General features: G+C 47.2%; 1 protein-coding gene across 1 annotated transcript in view; it reads right to left on the minus strand.

The window, feature by feature from the left end:
• The window catches only part of LOC111867318 (cadherin-like and PC-esterase domain-containing protein 1), a 92702-nt gene that overhangs the window by 40549 nt on the left and 34680 nt on the right, over nt 1-17473 (minus strand). Inside the window, exons 12-13 of the mRNA XM_023857062.2 lie at nt 15490-15664; nt 9819-9951 (exon numbers count right to left, since the gene is read on the minus strand). Coding sequence (XP_023712830.1) covers nt 9819-9951; nt 15490-15664 — 308 coding nt within the window. The remainder of the gene's footprint in view (nt 1-9818; nt 9952-15489; nt 15665-17473) is intronic.

Genomic DNA, 17473 nt, shown 5'->3' on the forward strand with positions numbered 1-17473 from the left:
TGCAGCTACGAGAGCTTTTACACCTTTCCATTATTCTTGTGAGACGCAAAGTATTTACACAAAAAATTAATTTCACATCTTGCGGATTAAGTTTACGCTGCGACAGCGCATGCGCTGAAACTTCTGCAGCAGGCAGGGGCTCCGCTTGTCTCTTGTGGCACAGTCATTGCCTTAGATGCCTGTTCATGTAGATTCTAGTCCCCGTCTAGAAGTCTGGGAAGCATAACTGTATATTGTCACGTGATGGAGTGACTATAGACGGGGTTTGGATTGGTAATCTGATTTACTGGACACTTTGACCCACAACTCGTGACTACACTTTACAGATCAGTATCACACAGACTAGTGTTCTCAGTCACGGTCTTCACTGCGCTGCCTAGTAGCGGCTTCCAATAGTGGACGTTTCTCTGCTTCCGGACTCACGTCCTCGCAGGCTGGAGGCAATCTCACACCAACGTCATACTCTTTTAACTCCTGTCTCAGGGTTCTCTCGCAATGGGAACTACTCCTAGTTATATAGCCACGGCACGGACCGCACAGAAAACACCGCTTCCAACAGTTCTATTGCTGCGTGCGTGTCTGCTGCGGCCATTACGTGACGGCTACTGAGCCAGTGCCTAGCAACTGCGTGTTTATAGAGCCGTTCCCTAGCAACGGCTATCTGTTGGCTTCACAATTCCGGCTTTCAGAAGACATACCATAATATGTTGCATTACAGCCGATGGGTCTCAATTATGGTCTGCGACTCCAAGGGAAAAATATGTATTGAAGGTACCTGAGAAAGGGCTCTCTGTATGAGCGCCAAAGGAAGAGAGGGGTGGAGAACGTGAGCCGTTGCGAAGCAGCGTAATTCTTATTGCTCACTAACTCCACGTAGCTGAGCCTTTCTTGAGAAGCCGCCAGTTGTGCAGCTACTCAAGAACTTCCCACCAATTTATGGAACCCGATGCTTCATTACCGTGTTCACAAGAGCCCTCCACTGGTCCCTGTCCTGAGCCAGGCGAATCCAGTTCACACCACCCCGCCCTTTCTCTCTAAGATCCATCTTAATATTATCCTTCCACCTAAGTCTATGTGTTCCTAGTGGTCTCTTTCCTTCTGGCTCGCCTATCGAAAGCCTATATGTATTCCTGACCTCCCTCATGCGTGTTACGTGCCCTGTCCATCTCATCCTCATTGGCTTGACACCTGAAGGGGATGTAAAGGGGATATGTTGCCCTATGCATGGGAGAAATAATAAGTGTATACACAAATTTCGTTGGGAAGTCTCAAATGAAGAGACAACAAGCGAGTAAGCTTATGATGTGCGTTAGGGAATCAGTCTTCGAGGTGTGAATACGAGTCACCCCCTATCTGCTACCCTCTTTTCTTCTTGGCCACACTGTAAGTAGGATGACGAGTAATCTACTGGGAAAGGTTTGGGAGGAAGCGGTTGAGACCTAATAGGGGTACCACCCTAACATTTCCCGGGGGGGGGGCTAGATAAAATCAAGAATAAAACTGAGTCCACATAGCAGGTGTCCCGACAGAAATTCGAAGTGAGAACCTCACGCATACAAGCGTATTTAATACTCATTTCTTGTTTCCCCCCAGACCATCTCATTGTAATCGGGTTAGTCCCCCGGCCCACACTTGCTGAGCAGTATGCCTACAGCTTCAGGCGCTACTCATGCGGTCCGGACTGGCTGTGGGCTCCGGGGCTCTTCCCTTCCCATACGTCTCATAACTGAGTCTGCTTTGACAGGGTCTCCGTTGAGACTTCATTCTCTGGCATCCCCATACAGGTCCGTCCCTACAGGTCTCTAACTATAAGCGCTTGAATTTTGCAACGTTTTCGGCAAAACAACTTGAAGGTTCCGAGCAGGTTAATGTAGCGGCAAGGCTATACACTTGTATTCTAGAGGTAGCTGGTTCGATTCTTAGCCAGGTTACAGGTTACGAAATGAATACGGGGGTAGTGCTTTCAAACAGGCCACGACAGCTTTCATGAGAATCGGTGCCTGCTTGACGCTGTTGACTGTGTAGTGCAGTACACGTCACGACGCGACCTTCTCTTGCGTCTCTCCGGCCAGAATTCCAGAACGAATGGAACAGTCGTGTCAAACAGCGGACTCGTACATTCCTGCATTGCCGGTGCGTAAAAATATTGCGTAGATAAAGCAGCAATTGGAGGGGGTGGGGGGAGGATGACCCAACTCCATTCCACAGGGCCCCCAGAGAATCCGTTACCTTGAGCGAATCGTGTATCGATTTCAATTGGACTGTTTCTCTTTGTGGAAAGATGATACAATTTACCTCCACGCTATCCCAGAACCAGGTTAGAGCGATACTTCTACTGAAGCTGTCTGGAAATACCGTGGGAGCTCCTCACACTGACGAGTAGAACGGTCTCCTGTTTCAGTGGAAATGACTGTCACAACGAACGTTTACTGCCACTAAACGCGGTGTAAGGAACCGAACCTGGACGTGTTTGTATGTAGCTGCGTACGGATACATGTACAGGTAGTCATATTTTGTTTTGTACCATCAGCCACCAATCGAGCTGGCCGCTTCGCCAGTTGCAGCACCGCAGGGGCAGTTCATTGGCTAGGAACTGCGGCTAAGTCGACGGGAAGAAGCGAGGGAAGGCTAATTGAGGGCATAAGAACATGGAGGAGTTCAAATTGAAAGTAGGGGTAGATAAAGAATACGAGAAATAAGAAGACGGGAAGCAGTAGCAGTAGAAACCGGAGAAGAATGGGTCAACAGTGTCAGAAGAAGTGAAGAAACCGGGAAATGAGGAGATGGGGAGGTTCAAGCAGAGTGAGAAGAAAGGGAACTTTTTGTTATAATTTAGTCAGATCAAACGATTTTCCTTAAAGTATTTATCGAAACTTTTTCGCCGATAAATCCTCATATCAGTACATCATGTTTAGGTGTACTGAGCACAAGAACACCCGTGAAGCAGGCGTAACAGAAACCAGAGGATGTGCAAGAAGGCGAGGCATAAAATTATGAAAATTCACTCGTTTCAGTGTTTTGATGCAGGGAAGAGAAAATATTCAGATTCACTTAATTAAGAACTTTTGATGACGAGAGTACTGCGCAAGCGCTATAGCTATAAACACAAACATGGGCCCAAGCTGGCGACACGAGCCCCAAGGTAGGAGCCGCGTCTTGTACGGCCATATGCTGCATCTTCAACCCCCCCCCCCACCTCCACCACAAATTCCCCAAGCGCCAGCACATTTTTCCCTTAGCTCCCAAGCAGCACTTCATACACTGCCTAATCACTGCACGAAGGAAACTGATACTAAGGATTTTCACAATCAATCGATTCGCATATGGCTTCCTTCAGTTACTGAATCGAGCCACCCGGTTTTCTGTAGTTCAATTTCTAAAAGCAGAAAACGAACCTACCTTCATATTTAACACAAACTTTTTCAGATAAAAATCATATTTACAGTTTCCACGCATTGAAATCTTCATGGATCTTAATCAGTATGTATTCTATTACTGAAATTAATTGTGAGCGCTCTCCACTAAACTTTCCTTGCGGTTTTACTCAGTCGTTAGAGGACTATCGAAGGAGGAAGTAAAATAAGAGTGTTTTCCCTGCGCGTAACTAATTAGGCACCACGCCATGAAGACGTATGGCGGAGTGGATGTATAGATCCACGGTTTCTTGACTGGAGATGATTGGTCAGCTTCACGCCCCGGCCACTTTACCTCCAGGGAAACAGCGCCCGGTACCCATTAGATAGGAGGCTGGGCGGACGACCTGCATAAGAGAAAAAACTTGCCCTACCTGGACTCGAACTCCAGCCCGTAGCCAGTCGCTTCACTGGCTGAGATATCGCGAATCATAATTTCAAGGGGGTGTAACTCCCGAAAAGCTAGCAACGTTCCCTGGCCCCTCCCTCCCAACTAAACTTGCATGCCCATCTTACCAACTTTCAATCGACGTTGTATAACCACACAGATTGATAGAGCGTCGTACAATGACTACTGCAATTATTTGTCTCTGTAAATGGATGACGCTGCTCCGTAAAGAAATTAAGCCCCTATTAACCGATTAATTTTTTATCAACAGTCAGTGCAGTATAAAGTTAACTGGTTGGCAGCCCTGGCAATGAGGTAAGTTGAGGTGTCACCACACAAGCCCACAACTTGAGCGAAGGGATAATAGTGTGACCAGAACTGCACCAAGTTTCTGCTAGCACACCTTGAGGGAGTCTGATGAGGAACTTGCTCTGAATCCCGGCTCGTACGCCCAGAGGATGACAGGGCAGTGAAACATTTCGCCAACTTGTACCGTCTCCCAGTTGACATTCGCTGCTACAGTTCTCAAGTTAAAAATCAATTCGCAAAACGTATAAAACAAAAGCAACAAAACTTCACGGTGTCACATCCCAGAATATGTAACCTTCAAGACCAATCAATATGATTAAGTTATATATAAAAAGTAAAGTTCACGTATACCAAAGTTCTGAAAAGTTAGAACTTGTTACAGAAACGCAGTTAGCAATTGTAGCGATAGGTTTCAATGTTCTGAGATAAATTGTGTGAGAATTTGTTTCAAGTACTAAACTTTTCTGAATGTAATATTCTAATTCGATTAAGCCAATAACGGCGATAATTACATAGCTTCAAACTTTCTCGCTGGGGCCCTGTTGCAAGCAATGCGTGGATCCGGTTTGAACTCCAGTCAGAAAAATTAAAAGTGAGACCTTTCGAAGTCATTCGCAACAGGCATGACCACAAAAATCTTCCTCGCTGACGACATCCTCTTGAAACCCTATGATCCAGTGGTCACTATATATACCACCTGCTATAACATATTAAACTCTGCATTCTGCCCCCAGAGTCCATACGGCTCTCACAGTAAGCAGCGATTGTTTCTCTAAACAGCAGTAACCGGTTGGGCTTTGTAGCGTGGACGTAATGTGTTTCCTGTGAGGTACGGACCGAGTTTATATGTATAGAATTGTTTAGAAGAAATCCAGCCTTTAAAGAGTTAAATACTCGATAATGCGTTTTAAATGCATCCTACATGCCCAGCTTCGATTTCATCTGGGTCGGACTTGACTGACTTTCGGGCCCTCTGGTAAGGAGGGTCCCTCAGCGCTATGGCGTCTCCTCGTCGACTCCAGAATCCTTTTCTACAAGTGACTGACGTCCGGCTCAGGACACGAAGTTCCAACCGCGCGTGCGCACGAACCCAGCCCCGTTCCGAAGTGAAGGTCTCAGAAGAAGAATAAGAAGGGGGAAGAAAGGGGACGAGAACAAATAAAAACAAAAATAACGTGAAGAAATAAGGAAAATGAAAATGAAATGAAATTATGGCTAACACGAAACAGATTATGTAAATCGAAAGATGAGAAGATCAGAAACGGAAACGAAGAGACTGAGGAAGATGGGGAGATTAGAAATAGAATGGAGAGCATGACGAGGAGATTGAGGAAGAGCGGAAGAATAAAGAAAACATAAGAATATCACGTTTCATGCCCGTTCCATAATCTCCACATTTCTCTTGTACAACAAACGGAGACAAGGAAACACATGAAAAGAGACTGGGCAGTTGCGGCCACCTGCACCCACCAAACGTTGCAGGAACCTGAGAGTTAAAAGTTCGAAGTTTCGCTCTCGCCACGACATGAAACTTACGTGTGTTTCATATGTGAAAGGAAACAGGAATCTACGTGAGATTAGGAGAGGCCGCGAAACAAACTGAAGTCCCATCCCTCCAGAGGGAAGTGACAAAACAGACCGCCGTTTCCCTGGAGAAGCAAGTACAGGGTGTTGCACCTGATCCCTCCAGAGGGAAGTGAGAGGACAGACCGCCATTTTCCTGGAGAAGCAAGTACAGGGTGTTGCACCTGATCCCTCCAGAGGGAAGTGAGAGGACAGACCGCCATTTTCCTGGAGAAGCAAGTACAGGGTGTTGCACCTGATCCCTCCAGAGGGAAGTGAGAGGACAGACCGCCATTTTCCTGGAGAAGCAAGTACAGGGTGTTGCACCTGATCTCTCCAGAGGGAAGTGACAGGACAGACCGCCGTTTCCCTGGAGAAACAAGTACAGGGTGTTGCACGGCCGCATGGCATGTCATAATGCTGACTGTGCTGCTCTGTTACACTCGGTGCACCTCATGCTGACTTTAAGGCAACTGTCAGCGTGCGTCAGAGTATTGCGAGGGCGCCGAAACGTATTGCGGTCGGATCCAGTCGGGAGTTGTGACCTGTGTTTATGCCACTTGCGCCTGGCTGTTCACTCCGTAATGATAGCAAGACACACTAATATGTAAAAGGTAAACAATATAATTAAGCACTACACCATGAAGGTGTATGGGGGAGTGGATGTATAGATCCATATTTCCTTGACCTCGGCACTAGTTAGATGTGAGTGGTCAGCTTCACGCCTCGACCGCTTTACCCAAGTGGAAAGGGACCCCGGTACCAATTGGGTAGGAGGCTGGGTGTGCCCCAGAGCCGGTCTGGACTACGTGGAGACGCCCTACCCGGACTCGAGCTCCGACCACTCGTCTGTCAAGCCCGTAGCCAGTTACTATACCACTGAGCTAATATGTAGGTCTTTAAGCCTACTGTGTTATCCGGCATTTCTTTTTTGCACTAACTCACAAGTGTCCAATTCGGTCTTAGATGACATAATTATCAGTTAATGAAAATGTCCTTCCGTAAGTAAAAAGGTAAAGTTATCCCTGTAACAGTACGTGGAGGCCCATGGGGTTGTGAGACGTCGAGGCCCCCACATTTTCTAGACAGTCGGTTCACAGATGGTGGTTTGGTCAGCCTTACGCGCCGGCCGCCCTTTACCCCCAGGAAGATTCCTGATACTCATTTCTGTTAGAGGCTGAGTCGACCCCAGGACCATAGTGCGGCCAGAAGGATTAAGTCTGTTAGCAATTTTCATTCTGAAAGCCCCCATTTTGGAAATATCTGTTGATAAAAGGCAGGTGCTTCGGAACAATGTTGGAGATCTTGTTGCTTTGTTATGTAAATGCGGTGGGACATGCCCCAACCTGGGCTCTGTCTCCGCAAGGGCATGGAGCCTTAAGTTCCACAAGAATCAGTCACATGTCCCAGATTTGATCGGCACTCTCTTTAAGATATGCCTACATATTTGTTTCCGTCTCATTTAGTCCTAGGTCTACCAAGTGCTCTGTTTCTTTCATATTTCTTCGACTACTCTTTTGCGTATATTTACCATTGCTCCCATGCATGCTACACGCCCCTCCCATCTTAATATCCCTCATTCATAAAGCCAATATTGTATGATGGCGGGAACAACTCTTTTTCTTCCCCATGAAATGTCTCCCCACCCAAATTATGTCGAAATGTTCCACCCACCGCCATCTGCAACAGGCTACAGCGCTCCCTTACATTCTGCAAAACATACAAGCACAGAACTCGAGGCCTCTACATTAACAGCCGCCAGTGTCGGCCATGTTGGTGAAACCTAGTCCACGAATGCGTTGCCAGCTTAGGACGAGGGACAGGGCTTTCAATTGATGATATGTTCATTCTAGGGAGCCGGTATAGCGTAGTCGGTATAGCGACTGGCTAAGGGAAGGACGAGCGAGGGGTCGGACTTCGAGTCCCGGTATGGTCAAGAATTTTATCTTCACGCTGTCCAGATCAGCTCTCGGGGTCCACTGAGCTTCCTATACAATGGGTACCGGAGGTAAAGCGGCCAAGGCGTGAAGCTGGCCACTCACATCCAACTAGTGCCGAGGTCAAGAAAATTTGGATCTATACATCCACTCCCCCATACGCCTTTATTGCGTAGTGCTTAATTAGTTAAGCACAGGCACAACTTTACCTTTTTATGTTCAATCTAGCCTTGTATTTGCTGATGAAAACACCTTAAGACAAAATAATTCATTCGAAACTTAGTCTTAAATGTAACTTTTAAGTTGTTATTATCTTTCTGTAATATTTTTAAATTCGAAGGATTGATTCATCATCATCGCTGGTTCGACAGTCCTGCCAGCTGTTACTGCCTCAGTTTTCATGCCAGCATTTCTCCTCCATGCTGGGCTAGCAGCCACACGCCCAATCCCCAACAATCCCTCAGCTGGTTGGTCCCAATTTGGAAGCGTCCTTGCAAGACTCAGCGGTGAATAAGAGTTGACCCCGGGGTCACGACGTGGACTTGCATGCGTCGGGCGTTCCGAGATATGGTAGCACACATGCACCCTCGGGGCCGCCCCCTCCGCAGAAGGATGTATTGATGTTATCGAAACATCACCTCAGCTGCTGGTTCACGGAGCAGCAGCGGTAGTGCAGACCTGGTTTCGTATCCTGCTAGGGGTATGGACCCATGTCCGCGACGACTGCGACATACTCGTGAACGGCTCTTGTTAGTAGTGTGAACACAACGTCCCTTTGTGCCTATACGAACTTCCTGAGCTACCTGGGTTGGCCTGTACCTTACAGAAATGTTGTCCACTATCCATTATCACCTTGTGGCCTTACAAAACTCGCTCCACTCTTCTCCAAATTTATGTGCTGGTATGTCCCTCCATGGGTGGCCGAGTTCTAAGGTTCCGCCTGCCCCATTCCTGTCTTCAGAAGCCGTCAGATCGCCCCCGCCCCCACCCCCACCGCCGCTCTCCTCAGAGATACAGGCCCGCACAAAATCGGATAGCTCTTCAATCGAAGTGGCGGACACTTCCTCGGTTCCCGGAGGGGGGGGAGGATTTTCTTTCCTAAGGACGATTTATGGAACTCTTTTGCTTTATGCAGAGAAATAAGACTTTTGAAATATTCTGTGATAGCATAGATGTAAATATGTATTGAATTTCAGTCCGCGGCTGGTAAGAATTTTGTGCCCGCTTTCCCAGAATGTGAACTCTGACGGTGACTCGCCCTGCTTCGAGGCGTGAATTTCTGTTAGAAACTTGACAGGAGCCTTTTCTGCTGCAGTCATACGCGTCTCAACAGCCCCTCGCGAGGAACACGACGCCGACTTTGAGACACCACAGATTAGCGAAGGGCTTTCAGCTGAGCACACGAACACACACAAGGAGCTTTGGAAAGAGAACCTTGTTAGAGATCGCTTGGAGGATGAATGCATGCCAGGGGGAAGTAGGCTGTTCATATAGACTGAATTTCATTAACTGGAATGGGGCTTCGTTGCAGTTGTCCGTGCTGATGGTGAAGCTCTCAGGTCTAGTCTACAGGGCCGGTTTCAACTGCTTGTTCCATGACGGCGGCCTATCTACGATATATGGCATCGAATAGAAGCATGATGATGAACTGGAAGGAAGTGGTCGTGGCCAAATCGAGGTACTACCCTGGAGTTTTCCTGAGGAAATGAGAATACGAATGTGGCAAGTTACATGACCACGTCTTGTGTAATACAGTAAACCGTCGCTAATCCGGATTAACTGGGTGGATTCACCTGGATTAAAGAAGTAAAAGGTAATTCTAAAAGCCAAAACCTAGAACACAAATAAATGGAAAATTTAATAAACATAGGTAGTGCTGATAAAAATAAATAAGAAAATATCACTAGCAATTTCTCCTTCATCCAGCTGAAGCCAATCCTGGGTATAGTTGCTTCCGCGGGTTCAGTCTCTCCAGCTGCCCTCAACTCAAAGTGCTCTTGCCCCTAAATCCCACGTGTCTTTTTATAGGGTGTACTCAACTGTGAACAGAATTTTCCACGTTTCTGATTTCGATCCGGATTAGCGAGGGTTTCCCGCACTTCTACTGGACTCAGTTTGGAAGGAGAAGTGGCGATGAATGCGACGCAGTACTTATCCTTGCATTGGTAAATTGCGAGATATAGTTTCAGGTTGCCTGTTGCAACTCACCGACTGCATCGCCCTCCCTACACAGCGGCAGCCTCTCCAGGACCGCCTGAGTTTGCGGCCACGTGACGACGCCTGGAGCTTCCTCCTGATGCAAGCCGCAAGGCTCCTCAGGGGATATCCGGTTCTCACATTCCTGCAACAACACCGAGTAACTGTTTAGTTCCTTCTGCCTCCACAAGAGCTCCTCCGTTTCGACACTTTTGCATTAGACTCCTTCAGTAATCCTCTTTAGTATCAGTCCGTCTTATTTCAATCAGATTTCCTAGTGATACTCATCGAACCACAGGGTGATTATAAATTACTGTCGGGGATTCCGTGGCCTATAATTTTCAAACCGGGAAAAAGCAACATAAGAAACTGCTTCTGGAATATGGAACATGAGAGAGGCGCGAGTACTGCGTTGCCGAATAAAATTTTCTGAGTAACATTTTCATACTCCGTAAGCGGTTTTATTTTATTGCTTCCGGTTTGACAGTTATCTGACAGTGAACTATCTTCTGTGATGTGACACCGTGCAATCCTGTGGAAGCTTACCGACGTTTCGCAGGAAAGTACTGCCTCCATCTTCACGGTCGAAGACTAAGCTGAACATGCGGGCAGAAGACAGAGTACGTAGCTACGAGTAGTTACGTGTTGTACTCTGAGCGCTCTCTCGACTTTAAGATGGATAAACTATTACGAGACTACACGGCGTCACTTATCAGAATATGGTACGTTTCCTTGTGCACTGTTTACTGTTTGAAGTCCAGACTACGTCTGCAGGGTTCCGGGAACTGATCCCTCTTCAGGTAAAAAGGAAGGCGAAGGGAATGAACATTTAGTCGGCCGATAGTCCTGAAGATGAAGGCAGAGCCGGCCTCCGAAACATTGTATATATTATCTGTACCCCACATGCTGATCATGGGAATACACATCGCTGTCATGAACAGTTCAGTTCTGCGCATGTGTACCAGAATATTGCTGTATATACATATATAATTTGATTTACAGGTGTGCTCTCTTCAGTCCCTCTCGGGGTGGTGTGCGCTGAAGGGTGTGCGGAGGAACCCTCGCCTCTCACAAAGCATGGCGATTTGCATGAGAAGCCCCTGGGCTCCCCCTGCAAGCTTCATTATTTGTCAGTTTGGATTTTTTACCGTTTATAGTTGTTGGGGGCAACGGAGCAAGAAAATGCCAACGTTTGTCACATCAGATAACGGAGAGGATCTTGTCTCATTGTTGGATACTGGATTACTAGGGGTTGCTTCGGGTTTGGGGAGGGGGTTAACTCATACAACAAAGCAGTTCCCCTTCTCCGGACGTCCAAATGTTTCAAACTACAGCCCTTCTATAATGTTGAGTGTTTGGTCGTAAGCATCCACTCTGGGTGGGCCAATAATATGTCATCATTTTGTTGGGTCGCATGCACGCACGCACGGGGCTGGCCCATACATATGGAACAGACTGCACCCCTCACAACAGCAGGCATTAGGCCTACATGAGTAACCCATAACACAGGCGGTGATGGGGTTTTCGGGGGATCACCATTGTACAGGGTTCGGACGTCAATTCGTTATCATAACGCTAATGAGATTACCCCCTTCACCCCTCTCGAAAAGTCTGTCTACAGTGGGGTTACACCGTACAGTCTGTAAACAAACAGAAGTGAACACAATTAACTGACTTCTTCCTCAGTTCAATGGGCGACACTGCGGCTCCACGTGTTCCCAAGGAGAACACAGTGAACAGTTCGGCTCTGTTGATGTTGTGTTCTGGAGACGTTACACAAACCTTGCACACATGAGATGAGAAGGTAAATGTGCAGAATCATATTTTCTGGGATGGGACACCGTACAGTCTCGTGCGAGTTTCTTTAGGGCCAGGAACACGGCAACCAGCAGACAGCTGTTCACACGCACCGACAAGAAAACCAACAGAAGTCAGTGTTCTTCGGTTGCTCCACGGCGACCCCTCCTGCCGGAATCTGCAACTACGACACTTTAGCGAAGCTGTTCCAACTACTGAGGTTGTATCGTATGGAATAAGAAATGAGCTGTCTGCTGAAACAGGACGGGGAAGAAAACGCCGAGGTGTGCGTCCAGTGACTGCAGGTAAGGTTATCAGTTTGTTGCACATGAAGGCCGCGGGGCTGGGAAGCGAAAGGCGACCGTCTAGCGCTTCGTGGATTGAACCAAACAAACTGTAGACATCCTAAATAACACCTAAAAATTTGTGATATAATTATTGTGTTCCTGGACAGCATCCTCCGTCCTGTTTCTTGGTTTCAGACACAACTTTTGGCAGACTAGGAACTAGCTTCCTCGATTGGGCCCAAAGGAGTATCCATTAACCTGAAGACTGTCACAGAGTCCAGTTTCCGAAACGTTGCGTATTTTAAATAAAATAACAGGGCGCTGTATAACGCCCGAAAACACATAACTGTAGAAATGATCTTAATGCGCTCTTCCGCGGACCGGGGGACACCAACTGCTAAGCAACGACCACCGGTGTGTGATCCTGTTTACCTGAACTTCTCGTGACTGCATGATGCCCTTGCCAAGTACTTCACAACATGTGGTTCGCGAAATCAAATCCATGGGGCTCGCGGAAATGTATTAGTAATGTGGTGTCATTTGTATTCTTAGTCTATATGATATGTGTAAAGAGAATATAGAAAGAATCGGTACTAAGCGACTTATTCTAAGAAATTGATGATAACAATAATAAAATGCGGACTGCATAGAAAACACAGCGTTCAAGATTTTTTCTATTGTTGCGTGTGAATTCGTTGCATCGGGGACTTTTTTACTGAGCCGCTGCCTAGCATTGAAGGGCACACAGCGTGGAGCGAGGGTTATTCTTGTAAGCGTGGATCAGACGAAAGAGTCGGACGCCACAACTTTGAAGTTGGGCCCATAAGTGAGAAGTTCGCGTCACGAACGCGCTATCTGGGAAACTCACTTCATTGTCATTATTATAATTACTGGTGGTGGCATTGTCATTATTACGCGGAGAATAAATAATGAGGGCGCTTACAGACAAACAAACTAACTAACAAGTAATCTGGACGGCAGAACGAGTAGCCTTAACGTTCCTGTTGTTCAGCCAGTAGACCTGTTGTTAGAACGATTATATCAATGACATATGGAGAATCTCCCTCATATGTGCCACGTGACCCATCCTTGTCATGCACGTGTGTTTCACGTCTCAGCTCTAACAGACGCTGCACAATACACACGTATTTCTCCTATGCTGAGGTTGCCGCGAATTTTCCCACCTATAATTACATGTGATTTTCTTGTATCACCATGCGTGCAACATGGCTACCTTGCCTGTCTCGCCGTGATCTGATGATACTACCAATCTGAGCCGAAGAGCGAGTGATTCACGTTCCGGCCTCCCCCAACTGACTGATCCGTGACGGGTACCGTGCACAACAGAGCCATCTGCGCCAAAGCTGCGCGCGCATTCTCATGAGTTTGCAAATGGTTCTGAAGCTAGTTCCTAGCTGTCTCAGCCATCGGAGCGCTCGCTTGAACCTACAGCCTCACCACCATCTGGTGTGACATGTCAGCGCTACTGGAAGAATGTAGTGCTGTTGTCAGACCTCCGACTGAACATCAGATGGCGTGGGATTGTGACAGCGAAGGAAACTTCCGGACCATATCAATCGGAACAGAAGCCGAGAGCGAGGACATATCCGGTCCTTCCTGAGAAGACATGCGTCCTCATGCCACACCTCTAGGCACAACGGTGGTTCCAAAGGCCAACCAGAGCCAACATTCTCTGCAGAATCCCGAGGCAGCCACAAGAGAAATTCAGAGAATTTATCCCCGGTTAGTTTGACATCCCTACATAACCGCTTTCCTTTGAAAGAAAATCAAGCCACGGACCACGGAAGGTGAGGTCCATGCAGTTAACCTTAACACATCCAACACTCCTATTGCACTTCGCCTGAAGGTTCTGTGTGAAGCTTGGGAGTGCTGTGGGAGCCACAGTGCCACAACTGCCACCCTTCTGACCACATTTAGACCAGTGGGGTGCCGCATCCAGACAGCGTTACCGTGTCTTCTCCCCTCCGGGATTCTTCATGGGTATGACAACGCCTTGAAAGGACGTAGCAGGACTCGAAAGCGAGACCGGCCGGTACACTCAAGCACCAGGCAACGAAAATCAAGGAAGCCAGCGCCAAACTAGCACTACTGGTAGTGTGTTAATGGCTGTTGCTAGGCAACGACTGCGAAACAAGCATCTATACAATGGCCGTTGCTAAGTAAAGGCTTCACAAACAAACATGCTTACATGGCAAAAGAGGAACGGTGTTTTCTACAAGATCCGTACATAGCTCTTATAAGCAGGGCCAGTTAGATGTTGTGATAGAAGCTGGCAAATAGGCCGGGGACAGTTCAGGCACCCAGGAGAAGGGGAACGTCAGTTGTTGAAGCCGCTACCAAGCAACAGCAGTGAATGAGTTACTGTGGACACAACTGTGTGTATGTGCAACACTGTGCTGTAGAGTGTAGTCACGCTCTGTAACAAAGAGTTCAATAAAGCCGATTATCAATCCAAAGCCCGTCTATAGCCACTCTATCACGTGACAATATTTGTCCCTTCTCATCCTCGGAAAGGAAGCGGCGACTTCGCTCCGTGTCAACACCTGTTCCAGAAGCCAAACACAGCACGGAGCAACGTGAAACCACCGGGCTGTGCTGCTTCTTGAGGAAGGCACTGACGGGGGTCAGCGAATCTTGTCTTCAGTACGCCTACAGATTCATAATCTGATATCAGGGGCACCCACCACCGCGACACTCCACTACCTGTCCCGTCAAGATGGCGTCCTGCTCACTACACTTACAGGACTGAAGTTGTTTCTCACATGCTTGCTACACGCCTGATCCATCTAAGTTTTCTTAACTTGATCCCCTTGTAGAAACATATCGAATAGCGTTAATCTACTTTCCTTATTTTGAAGTAGGCTTATGCCATCACCTTGCTGTCTGCGTGTCTGTGTAGGCCCCCTATTAACTTTTGAATGCATGAACCAATTTTTAAGAAACTCGTTATGTATACCACAGCATCTGAGCGCGTCTCAACAGTGCACTTCATAAATCCCTCCCCTCAGTCTGTCTGTATGTGTATCCCTCTTATCGTTGCTAGGCAATGGCTCGATAAAAACGTTACCGCGACAATAGACATATCCAGCAGTACAACGCATGCAGTAACAGGAGCAAAACACAACACAGAACACGATACACAAATGCATGTAGGAAGAATGCTCACATAAAAGAGGATTGGCGTAATTCGCGTGTTTGAGTGCGATGTAGGATGAATCCTGAAAAGTTTTATTATTTAGAATTCATCGACATATATGACGAATACAGATTTTAGTCATTTTAGAATGAAGGCATCATGGCATGCAGTACAATAGTTTAACGTGCATAAAGACACCTGAGGATGGCACATTAGTGCTGAAACATGTAGTGTGGAAGTGAAGAATAAGGTGAAAAAGTGTATACACTGTAAGACGGTTAGCATAAACCATGGACATGAATCAGTGTAACAGGACGCTAAAATATGACATTTTTAATAGAAGAACTGCTGAAGGTGCCGTTTTCTGTGCGGTCCGTGTCGCGTCAGATAGCCTCCCGAAGCGCAACGTAACATTACTGTCCGCACGTAAGTACGCTCTCACCTGGCGCAGTCCACACACTGCGTACGTGGCGCTGGTGTCGAACTTGGGCTCCGCTTCTGCCGCCTTCTCTCTGCGCAGTGTCAGCACGTAGGTGTTCAGGATGGCCCCGGTCAGCGTGTCCTGCAAGAGCACGGAGATCCTGTTGGGGCCTAGCCCCAGCGTGGTGTTCAGTGCCCTGTGAACACACCACAACACATTTCAGACACAGCGCTGTGCCAGTGTGCAGGGCTCAGGCAGGCTGCCGGACACTTGACACTCCTGTAGTTCAGCCAATGGCAGGCGGGAGCAGCACTCGAACAGGTCGCAGAAAGACACGTCAAATTGGGTGTTAAACGAAACAGTGCTACAGGCAACGTTATAGTAATGGCACGCGAGTAATCACAGTGCTTTGCAAACCAGTCATATTTATAAATCTGTTTCATTCGTGTCGCTTTACCGAGGATTTGTTCCAGTCATTTAAAACGCTTATACTATACTACGTGCATGTGTACATAGATGTCTCTTGCGCATAGAATTGGTTCGCATACACCGGAGGGTAGAGCGCATGCGCTAAAATCAGTCACTTGCTTTTCAAGTGACTGTAAAGTGATATAACACTCTAAATCTACCTACCTCAACTTAGCTTTAAAGCAAATGCCCCTCCGAACAAAACGTGCTGCAATATTGACGATTCAATTATTTATTGTATGATCGATTTTGAAATTATATTTAAAAATTCATCGTTTTATTACTTTTCATGAAAGTATTATATCTTCTTTGTTCGCCAAACGCTGGGGTACTTATGTACCTATAATTGGTGGGTGCACTCAGTTCTGCTTCTCATAGATTTTACAGCGAAGCAGCCAGCCTCCATAATCCCACAGGCTTAGTGACAAGAACGCACGTAAACTTGTTATGATAGCAAGGCCAAGGCATTGACCACACTGGGCTGGGCTGTGGAACTTTTGGCAGCCGGAGGTGCCAAGCGGCGTGCACAGAACATCTCGAAGCTGTTTCTGTTCTCGTTAATGTTAGGTTTACGTAGGTGGTCGTTGGGGGGGGAGGGGAAAATGGCATCGTCCGAACGCGTTCAGAAACCGCCAAGAGTGTCACAACCTGGTACGTCAGCCAACAATGCCAATATGCATTGGCTTCTATAGAAAGCCATGCTTGTAAGGCCGCGCCATAGCTCAAGCGGTTAGTCGCTGGCTTCCCGGGTCTGGTCAAGTGGGGTTTGTGGTGGACAAAGTGGCGCTGGACTAGGTTTTCTCCGAGCACTTCGGTTTCCACTGCCAATCTTCATTCAACCAAATTCCACATCATCATAATCACCCGGGGAATGTACAATAGGGCAATCAGTGGCCGCCGTGCCGAGTGGACCCAGCTGGACTCAACCCCCCCCCCCACTAAGCGAATTAAAAAATAAAAGTCATGATTCGAAGTAGGAGAAGAAGGTATATTTTATGAAAGAAAACGTTAGCATTTCGATGACGTGGGAGTTCTGGAAATCTCCATGGAAACTTTAGTTAGTTTTTTTTTAAGTTGAATGTTGTTTTTTTGGAATAAGAGGCTGCACCTCTTCCAATGTGTTTACCATTTATGTTCTGTTTCATTTAAATATAAAAAAATCAGCGTTTTGGTGGTGGGGGGGGTTAGGCTATTTACTTGTATCATTAAGATCAGCTGCGCCTGCACTAGTTCGTGAAGTGCACTGGTCACTGTAACTAGTATCTTCACCTTGCTAGAACTGAGTGACATTTCCTTCAAAGCCCAGGCAAACACACGAAAGATTGGGAACTGTATTGCAAGTCTCAATGCTAGCTAAGGTCCACGGGCAGCGAACGTTTCTGGCAGCAAACCCGCTGACTATCCTGTCTGGAATTTCAACTGCACGCATGTGATGAGGTTCCCCAAAGATGAACGTCACAATTTCGATCTCCTGGGATGTGACGCCGTATTAATTTGCAGATGAGTAGCAACATTTCAGAGGAACCCACTGCTTCCA

This window comes from Cryptotermes secundus, unplaced genomic scaffold (assembly GCF_002891405.2).
Source record: "Cryptotermes secundus unplaced genomic scaffold, Csec_1.0 scaffold1964, whole genome shotgun sequence".
NCBI classification, from domain to species: Eukaryota; Metazoa; Arthropoda; class Insecta; order Blattodea; family Kalotermitidae; genus Cryptotermes; species Cryptotermes secundus.